Genomic DNA, 13,837 nt, shown 5'->3' with positions numbered 1-13,837 from the left:
TAGCAGCTTAGCCTTGGAAGAGACCCATCCTGCCTCTCATCAAAATGATCTATTTGCAAGTGTCAGCATTTCTTACTCATTGAGGTGCTGATCAAGGTGCTGTTTTCAGGGCTTTGCTCAGTAGAGCCACTGGCCATCTGAGCCGTCTGAGTGATTTCCGGCTTTGAAAGAAGGGGAAACGCAGAGAAGTTTCAAAGATAATCAGTCAACTCAAAGGCTATCTCGGAACTAATAGGCAAGCTGCAAAACAAGAATGTTTTCTACCTCGTTGAGATAAATTGCTGAAAAGGCTTTCCAATTTCCTTCAGAGTCATTGAGTTTAAAGTGACGTTTTTTTTTTTCAGGAAAGTGGTATTAAAGCCCCCAGAGCTGCTATGATAATGTGACAGCTGCTGCATGTTTTATTTATAGGCACTGAACATATAAGTAGGCACAGAAAAGTAAGATTCTAATTATAATGATTACTGCAGATTCTCTTTTCATTTCAGTTAGGGAAATACATGGTTGTCTATGACCTGACATGGACAATTATATTAAGGCCCTTGCAGAAATCAAAATGTATTTGCATATTTGTGAAAATCCTGAAGGGGTTTTCAAACATTCACATCGAGTTTGGAGGGTTTTTTTTTACTTAGTCTAAACTGTACACAATGATTTTGAAATTCTAGTAAAACTGTGGTTTACTTGTGTTTCTTCTCATGTATGTATTATTTATTGTATCATTTATTGTATCATTTTTAACAAAGTTCTCTCACAATCTGGTCAATCTGAGTTGTATTTACAAATAATGCCAGCTCTTTGCTAACCAGCAGCAGGAAAAGTATTTTCCCCTTTTACACTAGACTGGGATCTAAGCCAGACTGTTCATTGGCATGCTCAAAACATTTGAAGTTATTATACAGAAGAAAGAATGATTCACAACCACAAAGCAAAGAAGAAAATCTTCCAAAATATCTATATGCAGCCCCTGCTTTTATCTTAAACTTTACATTTCTTTCATTAAGCCGGTATAGTGTACAGCTTCTTCTTATTAAATAGTAGGTGGCAACAAGTGAGTCAGTCTTCTTTTTATTTCTTGCTCTCGTAGGTTGACCAAACAGGGAATAAAAACTGAGCAGAAAAACAAATTGTACATTATTTTTGTGACCCTTGTGTAATGGCTGTTAAACTCTTTGAGCCTGTATGTTTTGCCTTCATGGGTAAAGAAGAAAATATACTACCGCACATGTAGGACGTTTGCAGTAATAGTACCAATGCTCATACATACTAGTACTTTGTACTAATAAAGTACGTACAATTGAAACAGCTTTAGAGAAAACAGCTGTAAGTTTCTCACCATCCAACTGAACTCTAATGTGATGAGAATTATCTTGCTTCCAAACATTATTATAAAATTGTTTGGAATGTCATTCTGTGATGAAAACAGACAAACACTGTAAGTTTTATTTGTGGAGTATTGTTTTAATTGTTCTACACCAGGCCATATGTTTTACTCACAGTAAAAGCAAAAAATAAAGGGCTTCTGATTAGGTACCCAAATCAGTAGATGAGGCTTCACTCCACTATGAAAACTGTGATTTCATGGTCTTCCAAAGGCAGAGGTAACAAATGCATAAGAGTGTCCGAGACCACACCTGTTGTTCGTTGATTATCTTGCACTTAGACATTCAGACAAACATATCTACATACATAAACAGTTCTCTGGCCTGAAGTGTAAAGGTATTGAGTTTAAATTTTGTAATAAGTGAATGAACTGCCCAGCGACTGGTCAAGACTTGCATTTTCACATTGTGGTTTTGCAGTAGGAAGGCATGCAGCATCCAAAGGGCAAGTGTGTGTATAAGAGAATAGAGAGAGGACATTCAGGCTGTTGTGCTACGGTGAGCATGCAAAAACTAAACCCAAACAAAAGATTTAAGAGCTGTTTGAAGGACAGTGGCAGTACCGGTTAATAGGCACTTTTGGTTCTGATTCAAACAAACCTTTCAAGACACTGATTTCCCTGTAGTGGATGTCTGACATGAAACACCTGATATCAGGCCAATTGATATACAATGGACCACTGCACATAGGGTTCCATTTCTCAATACAAATTATCCCATTGCCATAGATTTTAAAGTTGACTGCGCTGTGACTCCAAGACACTGTCAAGCCAGCTAGACTGCAGTTAGTCAACCCTAACGCAACGGACAATGCTCAAATGGCCAGGTTTAAAGTTCTCCAATAGGTAGAGGTGGCTGTACCCCCATGAGGCTGAACTGTGATGGAGCATCATCTGTTTCAATGTTTTCTGCCTCCAGCCAACATTCTTCCTGATTGATGTGGAAATGCCTTTGTATCATTTGCAGAACTGATCTCCGTGCTTGTCAGCGTCATGCCATGGCTGCAAGGTTCTAAGACAGCATAATCAAATGTCATACAATAGCCTTGTTTGCCATGCATGTGCTATTATTGTTTACCTCCAGAGTAGGGATAATTATGACTAAACTTGTTTGGGAGACAGCGTCCAACAAGCTCCACAGAGCCAATAGGTGTTGGTCGGGCTTCTGCATGAGGAATAGCACCAGATCACTGGTGACAGACAACACTAGGTCTGAGTCAGCACATTAAGAGGCATGTGATGTTGATCCCTAACCTGCATTGCTGATGATGGCTGACTAGTCCATGACCGATATCATGTGAAAAATGTTGGCTTGTTATCATAGCACTTCCAAACCAGAAACATTACATGATGTACTGTTGTTTCCATCTCAGACTGGAAGGAGCGGCTTTAGTGTCCTTGGGAGATTACACAGAAGACTGCCATTTTGGCTCAAACTCAGGTCATGAGTTGGTCTGGAGTTAGAAAGTCTTATGAGGAGTTAAGTGATGTGGAGCAGGTCTGTATAATTAGGTTTATACAGTGCAGGCCCCTCAAAAGAGAAGAGAGGAATTGAGCTGTCTGGAAAGGCTAACATGGTATTAGCCACACCTCTGAAGTTACTAGGATACTAGAGAGCAGTTCAAAGACTGTCAGTCTGCACGTAGACTCAGAGAGGGGTGATTCTATTAAACCAGCTGATCCCAAGTGAGGAGCTCTAGGGTTGTTATGGATATACATCTCTTACCGAGCTGGATTGGCTAGGTGAGAAGAAAAGAATGAGGGCTTCAAGACTACCAGCCCTGTGGGATAGCAAACTGTGTAGTAGCTTGACAAAGTATGGTGAGTGGAGCCGTATGGATGGGCTTCACAAGGGACTGGATAAGTGGATGAAATCAGTTCTCCAGGCCTGACCACAAGAGAAGCAATAAAGAACAGTGGAAGGAAATGAGGAGAAGAGGAGCCGATATTCCTTTGAGAGCTGGTGGATGTGTCAGGCTAAGAGACTTGTGGGTGTCGGCAAGCCAAGGGATGGCTTCAGAACATAAGGAACACCATGCTGGTGGTGCCCCAGATGCTCCACAGGAAAGTGAAAGGGTAGTTCATTTGCTCTGGCACATGAGACATACAGTAGTTGCAGTACATGTGGGAACTGGGCACTTCTCTGTCTGAGGAGAAAGAGAACTAACAGAGTGTGAGCACAGAGTAAATAAAAAAAAATACATTTTTCAAACATTGAAACAGACTCAGACACACATGAGGCATTAGAGAGCTCTGTAGAGTGAGAGGAGTTCACAGGGGAAAGATGTGTCTCTGTGAAGACAGAGAAGTTGTCAAGAGAGAGAAAATAGAAAAGTGTAAGATCTGTAACCCTCAGGCTGCTACTGTTATTGGTAAGAGTAAGAACCTATGTCACTAAAAATGAATCTTAATTTAGCCAGGGTTAAGTGAAATATGCCCTCAATGGGTATACTGTATATCCAGAGTATATACAAAATGGATTACATTAATTGAAATAAACTTGTTGTCATTGATTATGTACTGTACACCATTACATGTGGAAGAAATCTGAGAGCATTGAAGAGGCACAGAAATCTACTGCAGGATTTTTTTCAGGCTGCTGTATTGTCTTGTCCTTTCATGTTTGGAGCCGAAAGCTATTTTGAAGTGTCAGCTGTAAACCAGATATACAGTTGTTCTTTCTGATACAAACCAGTCTTGTTACTGGAAATCCACAGGCAGGACTGATTTAGTCTGATTCTAGGCGGGTCCATGAACAAAGACGTACCCCACCACAAGTCTGATGTCAAAGACTTCAGTCACTAAAAATATTTTATTTATGGTGAACTATTTACATTGCCGGCTTAGTTCAGACACGGCAACAGCAGCTAATATGTATTTTGGCCCAGACAGCTTATATGGTAAAGCCCTTGAGTGCTGGTAAAGTTATTATAGAAACTAGTGCTTTAGCACTGTTCCACCTACAACATTTCTGGTATCGCCCAGTCACCTTTTGTGCTCCTATTATGAACTTTTGAACCACATTAAGTTGTTTATCCCAGGCTGGGTTCACTCCTGATTCAAGCTTTCATTAGCCGCTGACCAAGCATTTAATATAAAGTATTTTGGAAACTGTTCATCAGAAGGTTGTCGTGTTAACTATTTCTTCGTGTTAAGGGTTCGGTAATAGGGACCGAACCAGTGAGTGAACCCACTTGCAGGAGCGAACAAAGCCAAGTCGTAATCCGAAAACAAACCGTAGTCGTAGGAACGAGCCGAGAGTCCAGGGGAAGCAAGATATCCGAAAGGGAACGAGTACCGAAGCCGAAGCGTGATCCGAAGTCGTAGTCCGTAGAGCAATCCGAGAATCCAGAGGTAGCCAGTGATCCAAAATAGAGCGAAAGTACCAATCCAAGCCGAGATCCGAAAAGCCGAAGTCAAAAGGGAAAAACCGCAAACCGAAATCCAAGATAAACACAGAGTAGATGAAGCGCAACCAGGAAGCTCGAAAGGGAAAACCAATACTGAGCAACGAGGTAGGGAAGGACAGGTGTTTAAGTAGGATGAGACGGGGGTGTGGTGGTGAATGGGAAAACTGATAGGTGAACTGATGGATAGGGGCTACACCTACTTCTGCCTCCTCCGTTGCCGAGAGGCAGGGATCGTAACACTTCGATCTTTGAGCCTTTGTGAAATTTAAGTTCTCATTTCTGTTACTGTTGTCCCCAGAAAAAGCACAGCCTTGACATCTTTCTTGCCTGGCTTATATCACAATGGGCAGTATATAGGAGGTTAATACACACATTGTTTAGTTGCAGTGGTGCACTTTACTGATTTTCAAGTAATGTTCATCTGTACAGTGTATGCAAAGGGTTATAATGCAGATTGAATTCTGTTTCCTATGAAGATTCCAAGAGGTACAATATGTGAAGATGCATTAGAACACTTGCCTTTAATTTTACAAGCTTTGCACTTTATGTATGGACAATAGATATTCTCATGTTCCCAAAGATTTGTTTGGATAATCGTTGGTTAATGTTAAAAGACATATGCTCCCTCTAAATATAGCCTTTATGATTTTGTTGCAGGTGCTTTGAAAAACTGAAGCGCTTTTGAGCTGAACAATATAATTTTCTTTACTCATATGACTTTTTTCATCAGCAAGAAGAAAAAATTAAATAGACTATTAACAACAACCAATAATGAGTAACAGATGTTTAAGTTTGGCAATATAGCTACTGTATTGGCAACAAAGCTCATTTATGCAGCTGCTTCACCTTTTATAAAAAGAGTGTCTTTTCAGTGTAATTTCAAAAGTTTACCGTGAGCTCCTTATTGTGAGCATAAGGACTTACAGTAGTTCTTTGAATAAGACATTCCTTTATGAAATGAATTAAGAGCAGCAAGGAACACAGCTTTATTGACCAATAGCTGGTAAAATTTCAAGTGCCAATAATTGAATAGCCAGCCAAACAAATGCTTGAGCAAGCAGTCCCCTATTTACATTGAGGAGGCACCTTGTCACAGCTGAAATGGCAAAACCAAATCTTATCAAATATGCAGTCAATTATTCTAAGTAATTTAAATTAAACCAATAACTATTTTTTTTTGTAAAGGAATTATGTGATACTAAAGGATGTCACATTTCAATAATTGTGACTTCTTATGATCTTATCTCAGCAAAGCAGGATTGAACACACATCCCAGGATGTGTTTGGTTTACATCATAATGGGTTTAGAGTATTTACTTTAGCATGTAATATAAGTGGTATAAAGGAACTGTCCTGAAATATTACTGTATTTGTTTTCAGTTAGCAACAACAATAATAAAAAAGTATTGCATAATTTTCTCAGCCCTTTTCAATAAAAGAGGACTAGCCTCTGTTGGATCAGGTTGAGAAGTGAGAACTTGCTTCACAATTTCTGTTATGGGGTAAATTGCTTCACCAGCTCAATTAATTGGGAGAGAAATTCAACTTCATATGACTTTAGGACAGTGTTGTCTGGGGATTCCAGTAGGGAGCTTATGTTAAAGAACATCAGAAGAACTGATGACCCATTGAACAGTAGGTTTTTGTGTCTGAAACGGGTTTAAAGATTGAAAAAAAGAGGCATGCTGCCAGAAAAACTCCAAACCACTGCAAAATTAATTCTGTAGCCTCCTGTAAAAAGCAATGCATGCTTTGCTGTGACTACTGTATATAGAGAACACATAGTGTATTTGGAGAGTAAAGAGGACATCCTGACAAAAATATCACCGTTAACTAAACAACTTTATTGAATTTTATTTACTTGCGGGAGATCTGTGAAACTCTTTCCTGTATTCACACTCATTTATTCAGTGCCTTTGTTTAGCAGACAGCGAATGTCAGACCCAGACATAGATTATACCCCCATGAATAATTCCATTCAAAGACAAGTTGCGTCATCTTATCCTCATGCCCTCTCAATCTCTGGAAAGTTGTCAGAACGCAGCTATTAAGATTAAAGCTTATGGCTGGCTTATACACAGTTACAAATGATCCCCACTGTGCAAATCAGACATTATCAGATAGAATTAAACAATAAAAAACACAGAACCATTCAAAGATTTTTCTATTGTAATATCTGTAAGATCTGCAGTTGGAATAGGACTACTTATAAAACACCATAAGGTGTTTACAGCTTTGTGGAAGTGCTAGATACTAACATATCTTATTTTTGCATGCATAGCGTTGTCTCAAAACCTTAAAATACATACTGTAACTTAATTCAGACTAAAAATGAATTTTTGCACAAATGAGGTGTTTCGTTTCCTGCACGTCCATTTCATTAATAAATGCTTCTCCTATTTTAAGATGTTTTTTATTTAAAAAAGTGAAAAGCCTTGTTTGTAATCAAGGGCCAGATGTTTAAGATTATTTTTTGGCAATATCCATTCTGTTTGTATGCATTTTGAATGCTCTCTAAAGCACCATGTGTACCTGTAGAAAACTGATAGGTTACTCAGATTATGTCCTCAGGAGTGTGGCAGGAAGTGAAACACCTCAAGACCTCAGTGGGAAAGCTGAGAATTTCTAGCTGTTTTACTTTCATGGCTGTAGCACTTTTATAAGGCTAAGTACTGTATTGCCTTAGTGGACTGAGAAACAGAGTCCCTTTAGCAATGTCTATGGATTCATAGTAATCCATTTCAATTACAAAATCTCCCCCTAGCAGTGTTCACTGATCCATACCATTTTAAATGATATATGCTAGCACTTCCCCTTTCTGACACGATAATTCAGAATATTAGAAAGACCACAAATGAAAAGGCACATTTACCTGGAAGGGAGAATTTGGAGCTGCCTGTCAAACCTTGCTTGCATGTCTTTGCAAATTCTGGTATTATAGTTATAAATAAGATGATTTTTAAAAGACGTTATCTTGCACCTCTAGTACTACAGTCCCACGTAATTTAAGAAATTACTGTCTTACCATTACCATTGGATTTTCCTCAATAACAGTCACTCTAGAAGAGTGAAACAATAGTTCAGGTCCATATAAACAGCAATTCGCAAACAAGTTAATAAGCTTGTTTTTTTAATGTGACTTGGGTTTTCCAAATTATAATTTAAAATGTAATGTTTATTCAGAAAATAATATTTCTTAATTCAGAAATTCATAAGTCAGAATCAGAGGCATTATGAAATCATATGACATGCAACAAATGAAGGATGGTGACATTATACAGCTGGCTTTCTCTTAAAAAGGACTTGTAATATAATTGTATGTGTCTCCTGAAGAAAGCTCAACGGGCAAACATTGCATTTACAGTAGTCTTTCTGCTTTTCAGCATGGAATTAACCTTTACTTGTTCAATAATCATTTCATCTGCTCTTTCTAAAAGTGTATTTCATTGATATTACAAAATCCGTAAAATCTACATACCATAACTTGTTTGTCCTAGATGCAAATGTGTGCTTTGTCAGTAAAAATTAAGGGACAAAAAAAATCAATTGATCAATAAACCTGATAAATGCGTTTTTTTAGACTAATGTATTGCCAAACCAGGAGCAAGGTTCTAATGTAAATGAAGCAAATCTTAAAATATAAGATGGAAATACAGTATATATTAATAGCTTTAACCCACAGCCATCCTTTATGGATGGAACTGGGATTTCTACATAGGATAGAAATAGGTTTCATATTAGTAAGCCTTGCTTGTGAAGCGCCCTCTTTAAACCTTTCTCTGGTGTTGTTTATGCTTTCATTTATATTTCTCACAGACAAATATATTTTTGGCATTATATGAAAAGAAAGCAATACACCAGAAAATGAGACCAGTTAATAACCTGAATTACAGTACTTTAATACTTAAAGTGGGTACAGACAGACATATTCACTTACTGCCAGGAAGCAAGAGAGAGTAAGAGACAGCTAGGGAGTTACATTTAAGTTTTAGTTCAGAATAGCAATAGCAAGCAATATAAATGTTTTCATTCAGTCAGTAAAGAGGACACCTTTACATATAGGTGAATGCTAACTATCATTTTTGTATGTTTTTTTAACATTTTGTGCTGAGATTGAGGCAGTGAAACAAATTGGGACGTTTCTTCTCTTTAAGGTAGCAAAGCATTTGGCATCATAATGCAGCTCTCTTGTATCGGATGTGGTGCTTTGATTTAAGAAATGTGGCAATAAAAATAATGATTAGAAGCAAACAGAAAGTCACTTTCAGGACATTTGCTAGAGGGTCCTGTAATGTCATTATAGCCTTTAGGAGATTCAGTGTGATTACAAACACCAGAGCTGTTGCCTTTGTATAAGTTAGTGACCTGCAGAAATGTGAATGTAGTGCCTAGAAATAATTCTTGAAGGTAAGGAATGTGGAAAAGTCCTTTGTGCTTGTTCAAAGTCTCTCCTCCCCAAAGATGAATCCTTGAAAGGGGCGTATGAATCCATCTGGAATTCCCTTTTCTCCTCATCTTCTTTGCCTTGAAATTGAGTTGTTACACAAAAAAATGTCTTAGTGTTCTTTTAGAATGTTAGAATTATCGGACTTAATTCTGTTTATATCCCTTTAGGACGTTAGCATTCCCAAAACCACATAGCACCCAGGCAGACAGGCGAGCCAATCGGCTGAGCCACAGAACCAGTCACTTGACCCATTGGGTCAGCATTGCCTTAGAGGCTTCAAAGAGTTACCCCACTCTAATTAAATGTTACATTTGCATTCTCTGTATTAAAAGAACCAAATATAGACCACAGAGCCTGTAAGAAGATTCATCAACATCGACATTTTTTCATGACAAAAAATGACACCAAAGACCAAGTTTGCATTTACTTTGGGTAAATAATTTGGGTTTCTAGAAGGGTTATAGCACAGTTTTGCATAGCTTTATTGGTAGATATGCAAACAACTTGTTTGTTCTTCAGATTGTTCTACTTTTAAACTGAGGAATTGAAAACCCTTTGAGGTGTTAACATGAAAGGTTGCATATAAAGGAGATATTTCAAATGCTGTAACAATATTGAAAACCACAAAATGAAGAAATCATTGGCCCACATATGATCAGTAATTAAAATCGAATCCTCTTGCTTTGAGCAGTCACTTGAAAGCAATCTGTAATTAACGTTTAGCTCATTCTCAAGGGGATTGACTGTTAAAAAGAAAGTATGTATACATATGTGCAAAAGTGAATGTTTACATTATAATAGTATATATATATATAATTCTGTTTTCTGTTAAATCAAGCCAAACATATAAAAGACCATTAAAGCAGAAGCTAAGGTATTTGGGCCATGACTGTTATGTTATGCTGAAAGCCAGAACTTTATAATGATTTATCAGTTTTTACACTGTAAAGTCTATGAATCTTTGTTGTATATTTTTTCCATCACTGTATTCTTTAAAGCTTCTTTGAAAGGTATGGAAGATTTTTTCCATCTGGCCTATCAAATGCATACTGTTTTAATAAGATCAACTATGCTACTGCTACTTCAGCTTCTCCTTTTTCTGTTATTATTGGTTCCTAAATAACCTATATTGGTTTCCACCTATGACGTGTACAGTATATGCAGATAGTCTGCCATGTATAAGTACAGTATATATTTTGGAGTGTACGTCACTCTGTTTTTTTTTGTCTTCTGTTCCCTAAGCCTGTCTTTTTCAAACCTGTCTGTTTTCTGTTTTTCTGACCCTAGGCTATGGAGAGTAAGTTGCTGGTGGGTGGAAAGAACATTATTGATCATACCAACGAGCAGCAGAAGATGCTGGAGATGAAGAGACAAGAGATTGCAGAACAGGTCAGAAAATCCCTTTGCAGTCGCGTCTATTCACACTCCTGACACACGTGTCCACCAGGGACCTTAGAAAAAAAATGAATTTACAGCATTATTCTTATGTTGGACAATCATAAAAAAAGAATTAATATGAAAATAGTCTAGCAGGGTACAGCTTGAATTTAAATTTAATACAGTGTTTGCATCTTCAGTTTTTGAAGCTTTTCCAAATTTCAAATTGAGAATGTTGTCCTGAAAAAAACGAACACAAGATTGTTATGAAGATAATTAAAATTAGACTGCAGTGTTGAAATATGATTGTGAAGCCAAAAAAGCTTACAATGTTGAAGAAGAAGTGTAGCTTCTTATCTCAACATGTGTTTAGCAGCTCAGTTTTCAATATTATTTGAAAGGCCCTGAGGAAATCTATATGAAACCTCTGCTTTCTGTCCTACTTAGCTGGGTCCAAAATTTAGGAATTTTATGCACAGAGATTTTAGTAGACTTTAGTAGTTTTATTCCACCTAAAAATGTCCATATAAGGACAGGAAATCTAAGGTTTTCTGGCAGTTCAATGTTTATTGTTCTGAAAATATAGGCTCTTAACATTTAGATCCCCGGACTTTAGATCATTCCAGGGCACAAGGGCATGAAGACACAATCATCATAATTATCATTGGACCATACTATTATCAGAGATCTACTGAAAGTCAGTCACTTCAGGCAAATTGAAGAAAAGTCCTGAGACAGATGTCTTTCAGTTCTTCAAAATTAGGAAAATTAACCTTGAAATGGTTTTGCCTGTTAAACAGGCACCAAAGACCAAGGCATTTTTAAGGTTTAAACAGGGAATACCACATTATAAATAGTTAAAATGTCTTTAATTTTTAATGGGAAAATAGCTGTGGTGCCAAGTCATTGTGTATTGCATATTTTGGTACTGTAAATATTTTAGAATAAGACTTCTCAAGGATATTGCATTAATCCTTTTTATGCAAAGGCTACTTAATTATTCTCACTGGTTATTTAATATTAAAAGGGCTTCTTTGCTACATAGATTGTGTTTGAATTACCAGTAAGCTACACTTACTGTTGTTACTCCAATACGAAAATGACATATTTGCTTGTGGGGAAATTAACCTAATTTGCAAATCTAGGCTGTATTAATTGGATTTCTAATTAAAGTGGCTGTATTCCACTACATCACATATGTTTTTTAGAAAAGAAAGCAGAAATTAATATCACTCAATATTACTCACACAGCACATTAACAATTTATCAATAATATCACATATAATTTGTATAATGATTCATGTAATATGTTTGCATTATACATTAATGTATTTGCCAGAGGCTCTTAAATAATTGCATACTATGGTGACTTAGTTATTTGTCATTCTTTACAGAGTGGCCAGCTGCTTTCAGGTGGGGAGGTATTATGGGTGCAGGTGCCCATGTTCTAAGTACTGGTGGTTTCTACCAGTGACTGACATGCTAGGTATTGACTTACATTTAGGGCTACAGTGCCTTGATTTTCAATTATTTGCAAAGAAATTCAGACCCTTTATAGGGTGTCCATTTTGTGAAGTTTCAAGAAGCTTTTTGTAGACATTTGTTTTACTTATATATGTGATTTAAAACTTCGATGCTTAAGTTACAGTAAAGATAAGCAAAAACTAAAGAGAAAAACACCGAAATACAGTATGTTAAGTATGAAGTACCCATTAAGTAGTTATTTGGTGGCAGTTCCCTTGGCGGGAACTTTTGGTAAAAACTTTTAGAGCTTGCCACTGATTTTGACCTAGATATTTGTTTTTTATTATTTTAAGCTGGAGCTAGTCATTCTTTGCTTTAATTATAAAATGTATTTTTTTTCCACAAGCCTTACATAGTGGTTGAAAGAACACAAATCTGTGGAATTAACACAACGTACAAGTTTCTCCTGCTGAGCTATGGCAGATGTAGTCCTTTTCAGTCTCTGTTCTATGCCCAGGTCATACACAGGGCTTTTATGTTGATGGAATAAGGTCTTTGCTTGTGCTGACAGCAGAACAGCATGATTGGAAAAATGTAGCTTTAACAGGAGTGGTACTTGGCACTGATTACCTGAAATAGATGTAAGCAAACCTCTAATTAGTGCAAAATTACTAGACCCCCTCCGTCTTTGCTACATAGTTACAAAAAGTACACCCACTCAACAATTCATGACCTATTTTCACTGACTTTGTGCTTCTCAGTTAAGAATTTCAGATATCATTTGTTGAAGAAAGGATGCAGGAATGTAGGTATTTTTCATTACCTACAGTAAAAGGTGAATAGGAATATTTCTGCAAAAATGATACAAAACTTTCTAACAACCAGACAGATGGAAGATGTTATAGAGCATACTTTTGAATTATACAAGGGCTAAAGAATTCATTATTGTTCAAAAAACTTTTAAAATGGAAGTAAATGTCAAACAATATTTTTTTTATTTAAGCCCCATTGTTATTATTTGTAGTTGGAAGGCTCTTGTGCACCCAACATTTAGAGACGTTTACAGACGAATTTAAGAGTAGTCTAAGACATTTGAACATCATGGTATTATTCAAATATATTAACTGCAATTTAATTAAAAAAATCATAGTTAAACTAGCAAAATAAAGCAAACATGAAGCAACTGATGAAGGAGCAGGGAGTTTATAGGATTATCTGTGGGAAACATTTCTGCACAAGGTTCACACACGTCCAGAACTAAAATGGCTTTCTTCCAAGAACAGAGAAATGTTAAAGACCATACCAGCTTAGACTTTAATGTATTGCCACGAAGGCATTTGATCCAGTATCTTATTTTTTGTTCTGACTATGCGTGTTCACTGCACCACATAATTATTATTATAAACACAAGAATAATGCAAAGTTTTCTTCAAAATATACCTCTCAAAGTCTTGAACCATGGTAGATGTCCTAGTTCTGTGTCCAAATACAAAATATTAGGCATAAAATGCATGCTTACATAAGAAAGCAAATTTAGTGCACCATCTCATTTCCAGGCAGCAACAATTAACGTTTTGCATAGAAGTATGTGAACAATCATTAATATAACCAAGTAACTTGATATAATGTGGTGCATGTCTAAATCCAGATCTGGAGCATGTCTGAATCCAGATCCGGAACATTTCGGAATATGGATCTGGAGCATGTCTGAATCCAGATCCGGAGCATTTCTGAATATAGATCTGGAGCATTACTGAA

At 36.9% G+C, this 13,837-nt stretch overlaps 1 protein-coding gene across 1 annotated transcript in view; it reads left to right on the top strand.

Annotated features, from left to right (window-relative positions):
• Window positions 1-13,837, top strand: part of kif3ca (kinesin family member 3Ca) — a 79,722-nt gene that overhangs the window by 41,969 nt on the left and 23,916 nt on the right. The window contains exon 2 of the mRNA XM_088625459.1: window positions 10,526-10,627. Within this exon, the coding sequence (XP_088481585.1) occupies window positions 10,526-10,627 (102 nt within the window). The remainder of the gene's footprint in view (window positions 1-10,525; window positions 10,628-13,837) is intronic.

This window comes from Lepisosteus platostomus, chromosome 3 (assembly GCF_059453375.1).
Source record: "Lepisosteus platostomus isolate fLepPlt1 chromosome 3, fLepPlt1.hap1, whole genome shotgun sequence".
NCBI classification, from domain to species: Eukaryota; Metazoa; Chordata; class Actinopteri; order Semionotiformes; family Lepisosteidae; genus Lepisosteus; species Lepisosteus platostomus.
This window is presented reverse-complemented; position numbering and strand designations above follow the sequence as displayed.